The sequence below is a fragment of the Lathamus discolor genome, chromosome 8, assembly GCF_037157495.1.
Source record: "Lathamus discolor isolate bLatDis1 chromosome 8, bLatDis1.hap1, whole genome shotgun sequence".
NCBI classification, from domain to species: Eukaryota; Metazoa; Chordata; class Aves; order Psittaciformes; family Psittacidae; genus Lathamus; species Lathamus discolor.
Window position 1 is genome coordinate 7784444 of NC_088891.1, and position 16846 is coordinate 7801289.

The 16846-nt window shown below is 40.8% G+C and overlaps 1 protein-coding gene across 3 annotated transcripts in view; it reads left to right on the top strand.

The window, feature by feature from the left end:
* AGBL1 (AGBL carboxypeptidase 1) overlaps positions 1-16846 on the top strand; it is a 306435-nt gene that overhangs the window by 103239 nt on the left and 186350 nt on the right. For all 3 annotated transcript variants that reach the window (XM_065688671.1, XM_065688670.1, XM_065688672.1), the window contains exon 17: positions 3188-3341. In XM_065688671.1, the coding sequence (XP_065544743.1) occupies positions 3188-3341 (154 nt within the window). The remainder of the gene's footprint in view (positions 1-3187; positions 3342-16846) is intronic.

The window sequence follows — 16846 nt, forward strand, 5'->3', positions numbered from 1 at the left end:
AGGACTTTTCACAGGCAGTTAATGATCAAGATGCTGTTACTACCTTGTCTGCAACTGCAGCCCCTTCCAGCTCTGAAGCTTCTCTTTGCAGGAGAAAAGAATTCTTTGTATGGGGTAAGCCGGGGTACAATCCATTAGTGCTTATAACAGTTATAATGCAAACCAAAGATGTCTCCATTTGTGTAGGTGTAAATTGTATTACTGAGTTGACAAAGTTTACTCCCTGGGGAAGAATTTGTTTTCTGCAGCCCTTTCTGGCCTGGGGTGGATGGTAAAGAGTTTTCTGGGAAACGCATCCAATGTGTTTTCTCAGTGATTGAGGTAGGAGAGCCCATGGTCTGAATGGGAAGTAGGATAAAAGAAGGGAAATGAGTAGTTCTGGGAGTAGCTTTGCTTTGTGGTTGAAGATGAGGAGCATGTTACTGAAAATGAAGATGCACAGTCCCAGGTGATTAGCTCCCCTTCCTTCTCTCCTTAGTTTCCACTGTTAACCCTTTTTCTTCAGAGCAACAAATGCTTGTGTGGGTTGGTAAAGTTGGGCTTTCTATTTTTTATAATGGTGTTAGTTTGCCATTACCAGATGTGAAAGATTATGCTTTCAAGGAAGACAATGTCCTCTCTCACTTTTAGCCATGCTGCCTGGCATGCCAGCATAATTAGGCTTAGATTAATTCCCGCTCAAACAGCAGTCTCTTTTCAGCTGCTTTGCATCCCATTATAGATGTTCAAAGAAACTGCTTCCAGTATCTGGGAGAAGGCCAGTCAAGCCTTCACAGTCCAAAATATGCCTGCCAACTCAGTCATTAGGCTTATGGGTACCAGTTACTCCTCAAAATCAATGAAGAAGAGAGTATGCTCCCGTAGTGGGGTTTGACCTATAGCTTTGAAGGAACGTATATCGTATGGTCTGCAGGGGAAAAGACAAATGCAGTACTGAAGAATTGGGCGGTCTTATTCACCACCATACTTGATTACTGAAAGGCAGTGCTTCATCATTTTTTTACTGTTATTGATTTCTATCTTCCGCTGGCGCAAAAGCAAGAGAGACTTGGAAAGTTTTTATGCTCTGGGAATCCCTGAATATCTCACCTGCTCTTGAATGAATAGAATAGAGATGAAAAAGATGTTATTCCTAGACTTGCAGGGCCAAGTCTTGAAGTATTTCACTGCCTCTTCAAATCAAATGCTTATTGAAGTTAAAGGCAATTTTGCCTCAGGAAAAGTTTAAATTAACTCGGACTCAGTAAGGACCACAAAATTCAGTAAACGGGAATTATGGATGGGAGAGATTGATAGATTGTCATGCCCAGCTCTTTAGCCAAAGCAAAACTGTTGCCCCTAATAATTCTAAAAGGTTTCTTTGCTTGGAGTAATTTAAAATGTTGAGTGATGCAATTTACACATTTCCATGTTACTTTAACTTTCACAGTAAATAAACTAAATCAGGTTTGTCCACCACTAGATTTCATTAGAAGGCATTTGTCCACTGGTGAAGTATGTTGGCTTTACGTATCAGTAATAAATTAAAAGTTATTACAAACCCAAGGGCTCAATTAAATATATAGTGCTTTGGGGAAGAAGATAAATTTGTATATGGAGCTACTGATATGAAAATGTTTTAAAATATCCTATATATGTAATAGTTACAGGCATATTTACAGTAAATACGTATCGCAGAATCCTATTTGAACTGGATGCACTCTGCAGTTCATTACTTTTTGCCCATTAGTAATTGCATTTATTTTATGAACAGTAATTCATCTATTTTTACATCGTAGTGTTTAATTGTTTGGATATCTAGCTGAAATCTCTGTGGCAGCTATACCCAATTAAGTTTCACTGGGTACCAGAACATAAGTAAATGATTATATTGAGTTCTCTATCTATGAGAGATCTAATAATTGAATTTACTTTATAGAGCAGTATGTTAATTGTTTTATGGCATAGATGACTGTAAATTTCAGTCCTGTGTTTGCTTTCAAATGGAAACTGGGAAAGCAGTCAGACAGACGGCAAGCTCCAAGCATTAAGAGACCTGGTCTAGTGGAAAGTGTCCCTCCCTGCACACGGCAGGGGACAGGTAGTGGAGCCAAATGGCCTTTAAAGTCCTTTCCAACCCAAACCATTCTATGATTCTCTGAAAATCTTGTCTTATAAATGTTGGTTAAAATTTAGCTCTGACTTGTTAAGACAAGGGTTGTTCAGTGAATTGGTGTGTTTTAGTTTCTGTTACGACAAGTCTGCAAACTTCACTATATCCATTTCTAGCAACTAACAGACAACTTGTGTTTCACAACATTTAGCAACACCCTGCAATGGGACTACTTACACTAATCTTGCAATTTGCAGTGTAAACAGAGAGAACTACACGTCATCTGGTGTGTGGGTGACAAGTGGCTATGTGTCTAATGAGGAGACCAGAATTTGTTCCAAAAATTTTTCTTTTTTTCTTTTTTCTTTTTTTTCTTTTTCTTTTAAGCTGCCAATTCTTTTTTTTCTTGAATTTCTCAAGGAGCTTTTGGGCAAAATTGTTTTTAAAATTTTGTGGGGGGAGGAGAGGAGAAAATCTCCTTTTTAAATAACTTCTTGGAAAGACACTCTTCAAATTTCCCACTCCTGGTTGTACAAAATGTCCTTTTGATGTAAACTTTTTGGCTGCTTCTGGTGCGGAGTTGTTCTGAGTTTCACTGGCACGTGCTTGACAGCTAACCAGTCAGTCCTGTAAAGGATCAAAGCTGGTTGAGTTCTCTCACATTTCTTATGAACATACATGTCCTTATAAAAATATGAGGAGCAGACAGTTCTCTTTTGGGCTTTATGTGTGCATGGAAATTCCTTTCTGCTAATAAGAAAAGCACCTAGGAACTGTTCAGGTAAAATCATAGAATGGTTTGGGCTGGAAGGGCCTGTTAAAGTTCATCTAGTCCAAGCCTGCTGCAACTAGCAGGGACATCTTCAATGAGTAAATAGCTCTGTGCATCTTCAGTGAACTGGGATATATTCTGAATGGCTGGTGCATCTCTGTAGGGTGTAAAAAGTGATGATGTTAACTGGCAGAAGAGAGAAGCTGGTAAGTTAGCAAGAGATGAAATTAGTACCTATAATAATACACAGCTAATGGAATCAGATTTTATAGACCATGAACTCATTTATAAATCTGCTTCCTCGCTTCTTCCTTGCTTCTCAGTCCCATCTTGATATCCTGGAACGGAACAGGAATCCCAAGAAGGTTTACTGGAGGCAGCAGACGCTCTGCCAGACGCTAGGAGGAAATCTATGCCCGTTGCTCACAATCACTGCCATGCCAGAATCTAAAAAAAGAGACGACTTGGAGCAATTCTGTAAGTAGCCAAATGAAGCATTACAAAAGGTGCTGGCGAGCTGTGGTCATGCCAGCAGTGGCATTGACAACCTGGTTTGTGAATATGGTGGTTTTCTTGACTTTCTCATTTTGGAAAAAGAAATATAAATATGGGGCACAGCCAATTACAATGTGCTCTTAAATTTCAGATTTACAAGGGGGAGGGAGGAGAACTGATACCATTTTTCACTGTGAATTTTTCTTTCATGATCTGAAACAGTTGCAAAGTTCAATGTCAGATATCTCCAACAGCAAGAAACACTGTTCAAGTAACCAAGTAACCAATTCAACAAGAATTTGGTAGGTTTTGGTGGTGGTGTTTTTTGTGTGTGTATATCTTCCACATTGAAATGATTTATATATTTTGAGGTCTCAAACTTGCAAAATACACTCAAACTCACCCCTCTTTCCCAGCTGTGGGCAACAATTGAAGTGTTCTGATGAAATTCCAGCTCTTCCAACATGCCAGTAGGCCTATCTGGACACCATACAGCTCCTTGCATTTGGTCCCAGTACTAACTGACGATGTACTATCTAATGGTAAACATTATAACTGCTATATTCTATGTAGAGGTGGATGTTTTTCACTGTGAAAGTCAAAGACTTAGACCTTCAGTGGCCTTGATTAACAAGATTAAGATACGAAAGTTGTATTCAACAGCAAGTGATAAGATGCTGGTTAGCATCGTATTGGCTTAGTTTTGATTTGAGAGTCTAAATAGCCGCTTATATGTAGGTTGGCTTTCTTATGTCAGTAATAGGCATAAACTGATTTATTTAATATTGTTTTTTAATCTCTGCTCTTCACACATCCATAACACAAGTTGAAAACTTTGCAGGAGTGGGGAAATTTAAATTGCCTTAGTATCTTTTTGGATGTTAAACAACTACATTTTGTTACCTCATTGAGATATTAGGCTAGAAGTATCCAAAGGGATTCCATGTTATGAACCACGCTTCTCATTGAGGCATTCTCTTTCCACGGGTATGTAGTGATACATGAATAGGAGTCCTCATAAAGTCTGTGCTACATAAAGGAAGCTCAAGCACTGGAGAAAATTATTGCTGTCTTTCCTGGTTCAGGTTTAGAGCACAGTGCAGTTATGCCGACATTACAGCGCAACCATCCTGATCTCACATTTTTATTATAATAATTTTATTATAAATTGAGCATTTATCCTGAATTAGCACATTTCTGAGCTGGAATGTGCTTTTTTAAGTTGAAATCTTAAAGCCAAATTGCCCATTACACATGGGCATTCATAAGGTGCATGCACACAGCTTTAATGGTGAGGACTGGAGGCCCTGTCGCAGAGAAAATCAGATTGTGGTGCTACAGTAATACAATTATTAGCATTACTTACACTACAGTAGCACATACAACACATGAACAGGGGATTTGGCTGCGGTGGGTGCTGTCTATGCCTGACATGAAGAGATCATTCTTGCCCTTTAGCGCTTTTGTTCCATGATAATGATGATATAGAACAGAAAACCAGTGGGTGGGAGCTGTGGTTATATAAAGAAGCCTTTGGCACACTGCAGGTGATCACCTGGTTAGATGGTAGCTGTCAACAGCAATTTTTAAACCTCATGGCAGAAAAGCATAATAGAGCAGCAGAAAATAAGTTGGAGTACTTTATTTGAGGATTGCAGCCATCCATACGCGACGTGCAGTGAGCAAGCTTTTCTGCCCAAGTGAGTATGCCTTCCCAATGAAGGTACAAAGCAAAACCTAAACTAATGTTTGAATTTACCAAAGCAAGGACTTAGAGCGGGTCAGCAATACGATGAGTGAATGCACTAAACATCGAGTTTAAGCACCTTTGGCTTTGAAAGGATTTTCTGAAAGGTACGTTTTGTCATAGGAAAGCAAAGCAATCAATTTCAAAATCTCCAGTATTTTCATAAAAGAGCATTCTTGCTGTTTGAGTGACCCCATAACATGCCCAGGTCTGCAGTCATGCAGATACAGTGATCAGGATGAAAAAACACAGGCCTGTACCAATGGAACTACAGCAGGAATAGTTAAGAATGCTTTCACCTTTGGCACCAGGGACAAGAAGAAAACATAATTTCATATGCTAGTGCTAGATTTTCTACCATCTACAGTCCTTGGGGCTAGCCCTGAACTGAAAGCTTACTGCACCTGTGTATGCAGGATGTACAGTCCATACTCAAGACATTGAGAGGCACAGATGCTGAAATGAGGATTACAAGGAAATGACAACACAGTACTGAGGAGCTCAATAATACCCCCAGAGTCACACTGCTTTTAAGGAGTATCAAGATATAAATGTGACTATATTAGAAGGTGTTGTCAGTGTCTGGAACACTGTATTCTCAGAGTGCATCAAGAATGCATCTTCGGTGTTAAAAGACAGTCTAGCAGGTTTTCAGAGGTCATTAACCTGCCTATGAAGACAAGCCTTATTCAGCACAGGTTTGCTGAAAGATTCATAAAGGATCTGTGAACAATCTGGACAGATACTTGTTTCAAAAGCCTCAGGCTGTTGTAAGATTCAGCATTTGGGTTCAAATCCCAGTTATGTGGCTGAAGTTGTCTTTATTTTTGAGAGAAAGATATACCCCTTGGTTTGTGATGTTATATGCATTCAGTGGGAGCTAGTAGTTCTAACTGAAATGCCATGAAATCATGTGCCACTGAACAACTCTTCTTGTGAAGCTTTGCAGTGTAATGTGATTAAGGACTTCCTAAATCTATTCATGAACCAACTGAGCACAATGAAAACCCGGTTGGCTGAACTGAAATAGAAACTGGGGGAAAGACAGTGTTAAGGCAGCATAGTTTCTCTCCAGTCTCAAAGACTATAAAAGTAAACACCAATACTCTTAGGTGATGAAAATATTTGTTGTTCTCTCAAGTGGAAGAACAGCAAGGCAGTATAGCATGTTTCATGCTGTGGGGATGCCTCTAGGCAAATCTGAATAATCATGTCTGCGCTTATGTTGTTTAAGCAGCTTGTATAACTATGGCTTTTGGGGACGTACATAGCCTAATCTGTGCTGCTTTGTGTGGCTTTGATCAGCAGTTACTTCTCAGTTTCCTTGTTTTGTACGACATGCCCCTCTCTCTGAAGTGGTTTGGCTGATGGAAGAACCTATTTGTCAATATTTACCATTCTAAAAACTTAAAAGCAACAAGTTTGGTCCCTTCATATTTAACTCTAGGGGGGAAAAACCGTTTCACCCTTAATAGTAACTGCCACTGGTTTGTATAGTGTCCATGCGCGCGTACTTCAGCCTGAGTTTGTGGAGCAGCAGCCGTGGGGAACCTGGCATACGGGTAATGAAACAGTTTTTATGAGCCACAGTCATTTTGCTTTCCGATCAGATTTTTTATTTCTCCTTTGTACATTTGTCAATCTGTACCTTAAGAGGTTCTTTTCAATAACACCAGGTAAAACGGAAAGCTCGCCAGGACTTTGTGGCTGTTGCACATGATCGTATTTAAACACTCTAAATCCTTCTCCAGTACACACACATGGAGAGTAGGAAACATCATTGATGAAGAGGTACTGGGTGGGTGAGGAGTGTTGGGAGGATGGAGTTACCAGCCCCAGTGGGAGTGCGACAGGAAGGAGCTACTGTGGTACTGGAAGTGCTGATAGGGTGGGAGTGGCACAGGGACAGTGAGGGCATGGCATCCTCTGTGTCAACCGTACTTTATATCCCTTGTTCGACTCTTTCAGATTGCTCTTGTCAGGCTTTTGATTAATGTGGCCCTTGGATGGTTGAATTTGTCTGAGTTAAATTTATTAATGTGTGCCTTGTTAATAGGAAGCACAAGCCACATTCACCGCATACTGAAGGGAAGAAAAATGTGCTGCTGTTTGCCTTCATTGCACCTTGTTTGTATGAGGCTTTGATATTCACTTTAGGCTCCTTTCTCCCACCCCTTTATGTGATGGTCGTATACTGAAGGATTTTTCTTAAATGTTCAGTTCTTAAACTGATATGAAGAAGTGAGCCAGGAACTTTCTGGCTCCCTGTGTTTTGCATCTCAATCAAACAACAGCTCAGTTACAAACAGCACAACTCTCAGTTATCCTTGATCAATGTCTCTGGATGTCCAAAGACTGCAACAGAAACTGAAGCTGGTCAGAGGTCCCTGCTGGGCTTCAAAGCCCCACGGATTTGTACTGATAGAAATTGAGAGGGTCTCTCTTGATCTTTTTGTTGTGTTTTAATTTTGCCCTTCCTGCCATCACATGAAGATTGAGCATTCAGCAAGAAGGGATGTCTTCGTCACTCACTCTAACTGCTGTATCCCCATAGTCTTGTGATAAAACCATTAGTTTTCTACTCTGACTATGGAGGAAACACCAACGATGAGACAAAATGACTAGAATGTTTGCATCCTCAGTTATCTTCTTTACTGTTCGGGGTAAATCGTGCATTCAGTGAGGACAGTGTCAGTCTGCAGAGTGGGGTGGGACAATCATTGTTTGTGGTACCACAAAGTAAGTATTTGCAAAGCTCTCTTCAAGGCTGGTTGTATTGTTGTGATTCCCATTGATATTACTAATCATGCAGTGTGTGTTATGAGTATTTCCCCAAATTGACACACCTGATAAGTGTCCTTTCAGCAGTGTGTAGCATTAGAGGGCTGAATCATGGGGTTTGAAGTTAAACCTAAATGTCCCAGCTAATGAGAAACAGTGCTGAGGGAAATAAGAATGACACTGTCCAATGGATTTAGATCTGTAATAGCTGTCACTTTGTGTTGCTCTTCTGTCATCACATGTCCTCTTCATGCAAGGCTGCAGAAACCATTATGACTATTATCATAAAGAGATAATGATACCTGCTTATCTTAAATGCGTTTTTTGGGGGAGTTAAAACACATTTTCTGTTTAAGTCTAAGCATGTTTCTAAAGATGGAAAAAGTAACGCTTTGGGGATAGGTATGGCAGGATGCTTGTGCCCTTTGAATCTTCAGATGCTCCTAGAACTAGAAAGAGGGATAAAGTGAGACTAATGAGGTCTGTTTATTTGGTCTCATGTTAAGCCTACGTAATCAAAAAGACAGTTGCTGGGAGAAACAGTCTAACATTTCTCAATTTGCTTGTATGAGCTACTTACATCGTTGTTTGGCAAGTTTGATCTTTTCTCAGAAACAAGCCCTTTACCTTTAAATATAATTTGCAGCAAAGAGCAATTCCTGAGCAGAGAACAACAGAGGATGTGAATTGCAGGATATTGGATATTTATGCAGGATACTGGGAAATAATGATCATGTGGAAAATGTACACAGTTTAGTTAAGCACATTGAATAAATCAATATGATTCAAACAACTTAGTGTTCCAATCAGCTTAATCTCATTAAAAGTAATTCAGGCCTCGATAATTGATTAATAATGCATTATAGTTTATGAATTATTGACTCCAAGTTATTATAACTGTGCCTGCTCCCTCTGTGTCAACCAGTGTTGCATGTTAATTATGAAAGGTTCAAACTCTCTCCTCTTGAATAACTTTTTTCAAAGCTGGAGATGACATATCTCCTGGTGAAAGAGGGATCAAATTAGATCAACGCCTTATTGGAGTTAGTCCGCCCCAAAGGAAAATGCACTCTTTAAAGGAAGCTCTCATTTAATAAAGTTGAAGTGGGGAGGCAGAATGACCTGCTTTGATTGGTAATGATCTTTCAAGCAGCCAGAAGAAATGCCTGTAGCAATTCAGCTGGAGTGCTAACCTGGCATTGTGCTGGTTGGAAATGGCTCACAACAGCAAGCGCATCTGTTGTTCTTCCACTGGTGTCGCAGTGCTACACCTCTTCCAGCACAGATGCACACAGCATTACAGCCAATGCTGCTGAACCCTTAGGTCACATTTGTATGCCAAATCTAGAGCAATCCAGCTCCACATATTTGTCTGGATGCTGGGTAGTTTCTGTGAAAAGGACTGATAGGTTTTTATTAAAAAGGCATTTCTTCACTGTGTCATACAAGAAGAAAGAGCCATTGCTGCTATTGATGAAAGTCTGAGGGGAGAAACAAAGAACTGAAGAAAGCTTCTGCTCCTCAGGTGCCCCCTCATTAGACTGCACTTCCACTGGATGTGAACAGAGGATGCTGTTTCAGATTGTTTTTTCTAGCTATCTAGGTACTTAGTGGTCCAAATTGAGATCTTATGCAGAAAGAGTCCACTAGCATTACGTTTCCTTAAAATACTCCATTTACAGAGCCTGTTGTGTTTTTTCCTTTAATCTCTTGTTTCTCTCTACTCCTTATTTGTGATTATAGTCACAAGTGAACAGATTTTAGTGTGTATAGAAATTGAATGAGATGATGATTATAGCAAACTGTGGAGAAAAACATCTTTTGCTTTATTCTTGCATTTGCAATAGTGAGTTTTGTATCTGTGTATTCCCTCAAACTGATGATTTGTTCCTAATTTGCAGTGCTGCCAGGCAGAGGTGCTGGTTCCTCTCTTGCGTTGTACCAAACACTGTGGTTTTGGTGACAGGAAGTGTCAGCTGTTGTGAAAACTGTGATCTTGTTTTAATGCAGTAGTGAAGAGAGACTGAATAAAACTGTCATGTATTCTATAGTGCTAAATAATTACAGAATTGAGAATAGGATTTTTTCCCCGCTTCAGTAGGCAGTTTATCGAGCATCTGAAGCCAAAGCAATGATCTCCAGATATGCAACACTTGATGGTGCGTGCTCTAAATTTCTCAAGATTGTCTCTCCATTTCAAACATCTCCGTTTTCTTTCTTATCCCAGTCACAACAGTGTGGCAGCCCACTGCAAAAAGAGCAGGCTAATTTCTGCTAAACTATCCTCTTTGAATATCCAGTCTACTGCCATAAAGGTGGAAGCTGGTTGAATAGAACATAACATCTCTGAGACACATGGCTGTCTGCAGACCCGAGGCCAGTATTTTTCATGATGGATCAACTGTTCTTTGACTCCCAGCGCTTGGTAGAACTGACTCAGCCAGCACAGCTTTGACTCTATGGTCAGCCTTCTGTGAGCTTGGCAAAATGCATACCAAGATACTGAATCCCATTAGTCAAAGCAGGAAGCAATGCACAGAAAACACTCAATAAGGATGCTAAAAACAGGTGTTGAAGCATAGGAAGCCACAGTGGGTTTTGTGAAGGGAGAAGGCAAATGTCAGGGCAATCTCTCTTTCTCTCCTCTCCCTTTGCCTTATGCTAGCAGAGCAGCCATCTGAAGCAAGATAATCCATACTGCAGCGGCAGCTCCTCATTCATCTGTAGTTTTCTTCCCTTTTTTTTCTTTTTTAATAACCTTCCTTCTAAAATTTGGAGACTTGTTCTAAGCCCTCATCTTCCTAGTGGGTAGTGCTGCTGAATTGTGTGCTGTTTCTTTAGCGCTTGTTCTGTTACCTTTCCTTCTTTGAATTATATGAGTCTTAGTCCCGAGAGACTCTTAACCTTTGCATGCCCTTTCCAGAGAAGAACTATTCTGATTACTAGCAGCATTTTCTGGAATATAAACTATCAGTGCCTTCTTGGTTGGTATGGACTTGGGTTTAGAACATCAGTAGTGCTTAGCACTGGCCATGCTCCAGTCTTCCAGAATATCAGAGCCCTTTCTCATACACTTAATGATAAATTGATGCATGTCTTAGTTGTGGTTATTTTCACTTGTGATTGGTTTGTCAAGTGCCTCAGAAGTGCCTTCTCACAGGAGAGTGGTACTACTTGTAATCTTGTTATAAGGCATTGAAAATTACAACTATTCCTGAAAATGGTTATATGCATTTCTTATATTGCTTTGGAACATGCCTGTCTCACAACACCCCAGTGCCCAGCCTCATTGCAGTGGAGTTACAAGCTTCTGTGGGAGCAACAGGTTGCCCAAATTCTTGCCTTAACAGAAGGGGAAAATAAGTAATTAATTTTCTCTCCCTTAGGTGGAAACAATTTGGGAGAAACTTGCAGATGCTGTGCTTCCAATGGCCAATCTATGTGTCTGGTAGAGGTATTGAAATACAGCCCTGCAGAGCCCCCAGGCAGCTTTTGCTCCCTCTAATGTTGAACAGCATTGAACTGCTACTAGCTTTCCGTTATCAACTTCAAATCTTGGCATGAACCTTCTCCTCTCTGTATTTCAGTGAGCTGCACACTTCCTAAGCCTGGCCATAAATTCCAGTCACACACCGTCCTGTGGGGCATACGCTAAAAGGTCAATGTGGTCCTGTATAAATTAGCCAGAGAAGCATTTGAATTGAGTTAAATCTGTTCTCAATGTGACAGAGATAGGCTTTGTGAGGGAAGATGTAATTTTAGGGTCAGATTGGCTGTGGAGACTGAATATCGTTATGAGCAACGTGCTTAACTAAAGGGTGAAGAATTAATACTTGTGTCTCCAGGAAAAAAAGCAGAGGGCAGGAAGAGGTTTCTTCCAGCTGGTCACAATACTGCCCAATTGGCCAGGTATCTCACTGCCCAGGTTATTGTTTTCCATGAATTACAAGGTCTGGAACACCTGCTGGTGCAGGGTATGAAGTGGGTTGGGCCTGAAGGTAGTTGGCTTTGCCCCTCACAGCTGTGTTAAATCTTGATAGATATCATCAGTTAATTCTGGTTAGTACAGCTGTGGTGGTGGATGGTGGGGCAGTCTGTGGTCCACCCTTGCTCCTTGAATAAAAGGCCAGTAAGAAGGTCTCTGTGGCCTCAGGGTTAGAAACCCGCTATAAGGTAAGAAACTGGAGTTTTGCAACAGTAGATATGCTGCTTGTGTGTGATTTTTGTTTGCTTTATTCCTGTCTTCTCTGCCCTATGTGTTCTCTGTAAGGCAGTTAAGAAGTACTCCTCTAAGAAGAGGCAATTAGCTCCTGGGCTGTCCCAGCGACCTGCTGTTCTCCTTTCTGCTTGGCTGTGCCTCCTCATTGGTAACTACTAGGCAAGCTGTGGTTGGGGAGTAAGGGGCAGGACATCTGGCAGGTTTGCCTTATGAAAGAGTATTCCATAGCTGGAAAGCTCACAGAGCGTGGCATGTGTACCAGCTGCTGTCAGACCTAAACAATTGCCCTTGCTGTTACAGACAGCAGTTTTTGTCTTTGGTTCAATATTTTTTCCTTTTTGGAACAGAAAGGCTGTGCTTTTCCATGAACTGAGCTAGATACACATTGCCTTCTGATGCTCTCTATTTCAGACTTGTATTGATGGCAAGAGTGGGCAAAAAGTGGGCTCTGCCACTCTTCTAGCAAACCATTGCTAGGTTTAGTTTGGGAATTCAACTTCTGGATGGCTCAGGGCAAAATGAGCAGGTTGTGATAAGGAATTGCTAGGCTGTGACAGAAACCAGACTGCATAACATGGAAGCCTGCTACTTTTAGGTGTTTTCCAATGATTCTGCGAGTCTTGTGTTTCTCACTACAGCAATAGGGTTTTGCTATGTAAAGGCAAACCCTTCCTCAATACACAGAACTAACAGACTGTTGGGAAAGAGTGGGTGGCATTATAACTTTCATGTTGTTTTCATCTTTACCATTCTAAAATTGGGAAGTTTCTTGGTGCTTTTAAATCCTAGCTGACTGGTTTGGAGAGACTGTGTATTGTCGTTCTCTTTAAAATAGAAAAGTCATTCACCTGATACCTCAAGGCTTTGAAAACTTTCTGGAAGACAGGGATCCAGTTTCTGGATTTAATGTTCCAAGCTACGCATTTGTGTCTGACAAGGCTGACCTAGCTAGTCATGTATTACAAATGATCAGAGTTACTTGGATTGTATGGAACAGGTTTATTGCATGTTTGCCAGAGCTGCAAGCAGATAGCTTGTTTAGCTACTCTGCCCACATCCGCACGAGAGGGTTTACACTCATGTGAAACGTAGCAAATGGTATTTCTTTGTGTCGATCCTAGTATTAACCTACCTGAGAGCATTAGTGAGTAAAGAGGCATCTTTACAATACACTGTGTGCATTTGGTTTTTCTCCCGGTTTTGTATCTGTAACTCTGAATACCTTCTAATTCCTGCCTGTAGGTTGATTTTGCTGGGAGGGTCTGCTTAGACTGCTGTCCTGTTCTGTTTAACTGAGTTTGATCAGATAAAGGATCCATTGCTATGGATCAGCCAATCTTATATCAGTAAAATAAGTACAGCAATACAGCAATATATTGAAGCTAGCAGTTTGCAGGCCGGCTGGCACTTCTTGTTGCTTAAAACTGACAGATCTGGAAACAAGTATTTGTGACTAATGGGCTGCAATTATGCAGCAATATTAAAGTGAAATAGGACTAAAATTACCCCATAATGATTTTTAAAATACTGTTTTGTTAATGAGAGGATTTGTCCATCTCTACATCAAAGAGAACCTTGTGAGCTCCCTGAGCTTACCCACCTGTTTCTAATGCAGAAATAGAAATGGCTAAGAAACAAGCAGAGACAGCTGCTATGTTCCGACTGCAAATGTGCTGATAAGATCAACTAGTTGGAGAGTGACATCGTAGAGACTGCAAAGTGCACCAGTGTTCGCAGACAGCTAAACTGGGACTTCTGTATCAGTTCGGGATGTTTATTATGTGGCTGTAACACTCAGAAAATGATATCGATCAAATCACCAGCGCATTTAGGATTTAATTTGCTCTATCAATTGCAACTGTCATGCTACTTAGATGGGGGGGGGGGGAGTAATTTTGCTTCCATTTTGTAATTCTTTTTACAAGCTTTTTCTCATTTTTTTTCTTCATTGAATTTGTTTAACAAACTGTTTTGAAGGTCTTTACTGGCTTAGTCTGGGTGCTGTTTCTATGTCTTTGAAATAGAAAAGCTAAAATAGGCTGAAATTGTTATAAAAACATGATGGGGCAGAGGTAATAAGTGAGTGAATGAAGGACCAGAGAGACCTACTGCAACATCCCATCTCCTTTCCTCATTCTTCCCTTGCTACTTTCATATCTTTTCATTTCTCTGCATTTCTGAAAGCATAATGTAATAGTGACGGATGCAGGAAGATCACAGTACTCTGCAAATGCATGTGTATGTGCTGATTTTAAGAAGGGTGGGTTGGTTTTCAGAATGAAAACAACAGCTGTGTTCTAGCATCATGGTATAGGACAATTGACAGAGAGGGATCTACTGGTGATGTTTAAGTGCATGATTCAATTAATTTTCATGGCTAATGAAAAGAGGAGGAAGTGTTTAGAAGTAATGGATTATGTAGAAATTTGCTTACTTGGGTGGATGTGGATGGCACAGGATACTTCATGACTGTGGCTTGGGAAATGGATGTTGAGCTTCCAACTCCATGGCTTATTTGTATTTTATCCTTGGGCAACTTGTTTTTTCCTGTAAATCCCTGCCTTCTTAACTTGGATCTTGCCTGAAACATGTAGTCTGTGAAGCGTTTCAAGAGAAAATGAGTGAGATGGAATTTATTACTGTTGGCATCAGAGTGACTTTGAGAGTGATGTCCCTCAAAGGACATTTAAGTCCCATGGTGAGTACCTAACAGAAGACTGTAACTAGCGATTGAAGTGGAGATGAAGAAAAGAGGTAGATGTACAGGAAGGCAAGAAGTCCTTAAATTCCTTGTGGGTCAGGCTGCACCTGCTGGAAATATGAATGCCAGGAGGCTTTCATTGTAAAAATAAGGCCATAGTGGATAATGCAGCAGAAACTATCTGATTTTTCCTTTGTGCTTCCTGTGCTGGATGGATTGCTGAAAAAAGATGTCTTAATTTTTGTAGTGCTCCCTACCCCTGTAGCCTGGTGTAAAAGGCATAGCCAGGGCCAAGGTCATTCCTTCTTATTCCTGACCAGCAGTGGACAGGGTAGGCTCTAACAAGGTTAGTGTCTCAGCTGCTTTGTCACTTCACAATGTTGCAGGTTACCCTTAACATGGCTTGGGAATTTGTATTGTGGCAGAGTAGGAAAGCACGTTCAGTAGAGCAGGAGTTGAAGGCCATTCTTGAAACGTGGTCCTGTAAATCCTGGCCTCTGGCAGCCCAAGCTGTTTAGTTATGTTTTATGAATTGGGTCAGATCGTGTCTGTCACAGCTTCCAGATGACATACTCCTTCTGTGACAGTTTTGTCAAGCATTTTGAAAGGGCACAGAAACAACAGCTAGAGGGTCACTGTGAGGCACAACTTGACACATGGGAATTGTTCTCCACAAAGAGCAACTAGCCAGAGGCGAAGGAATGAGCAAGAGACAGATGAAGGACTCTGGGGTCTCAGTGGTGCGATGGTGCCACTATCCCTATTCTCTCTGTGTTTAGCACTCACTAACCATGAATGAGCAATAAAAGCATAGTGATGTGCTTATAGTCTCCTGTGCTGACATAGGTGATGGGCCTGCAAGCTATGCAGAATGCCTGTAGACAGACTTGGAACAATTATCCTGCTCATAAGTGATGATTTGCTGCTTAAATTCATATCCTTTTAATCAGAATGCTCCCAGGACTCACCTTCTAGTTTGTCAAAGGCCTTTCCCACCAGCTGGGATATCACTTGCAATGCAGATACCATGACCTTGTTTGTCAGCCTATCAACGTGTAACTTGAAATTAGGCTTAGCCCAGATAAAATTGCTGTTTGCACAAAGGGTGGTGCTGGTGAGAAGTTCCTTGTGAGGCCACATAACCTGCCTCAAATGTAATCTAATAGACAGAAATCAAATAAAATAAATCAAATTAAAGCATGCAGCTAATGCATGCAAACTCTAAAATGCATTTGGATTACAACCAGACAGTGAGACTGAGGAGTTGGTTTCTTTATCTATGAAGGAAGCACACTAAACAATACAAACCCCCAAAATAACTTAAGGAGATATTTTGATTTTGAGAATCAATGGGGATGTAAAATGGCAGATGAAGGTTATCATTTGATGGGAAGTGTTTTTCATTATCTGTATATTCTTGCAGTTAGAAAACATGAGTTAGGAGTCTCTTTGTATTTTGAAAACAAGGTATTAGCATAAGAAGCTTTGTTAGATATAGCAGGAAGATAAACTGTCTTTGCAATGCTAGCCATTAGTCTGTCACAACCATGATTTACAGGGATTTTTCCTTTATTTAACTGTTTCTTTTACAAATGTTCTGATAGTTTACAGAGCAGAAGATGAAGTGGTAGTGAATGCTCTGAATTGTAACGGTTTCTATAGGAGTGCTTCTTACAGCAAGGGAGAGGGAGATGCTCGTACTGTGCATTATACAGGTTGTAAAGAGTGGCTGAGCTACAATGAAAGGATTCAGTGGCAGCATCAACTGGAAAGTTCAAAGTTCTGCTTGGGAAATTCTGGGATGCAAAATGCACTGGAATTGAGGAAACATGCTGTGGTTACCAGTTTCATGAAGCAAGTCCGTGTGCTGCACCTCAGAAATTCAAACTCATTAGCAGCCACCATTCGCAGAATCATTGAATGGTTTTGGTTGGAAGGGACTTTAAAGCTCATCCAGTTCCAATCTCCTGCCGCGGGCAGGGACACCTTCCACTAGAACAGGTTGCTCCAAGCTGCATCCAGCCTGGCCTTGAACACTG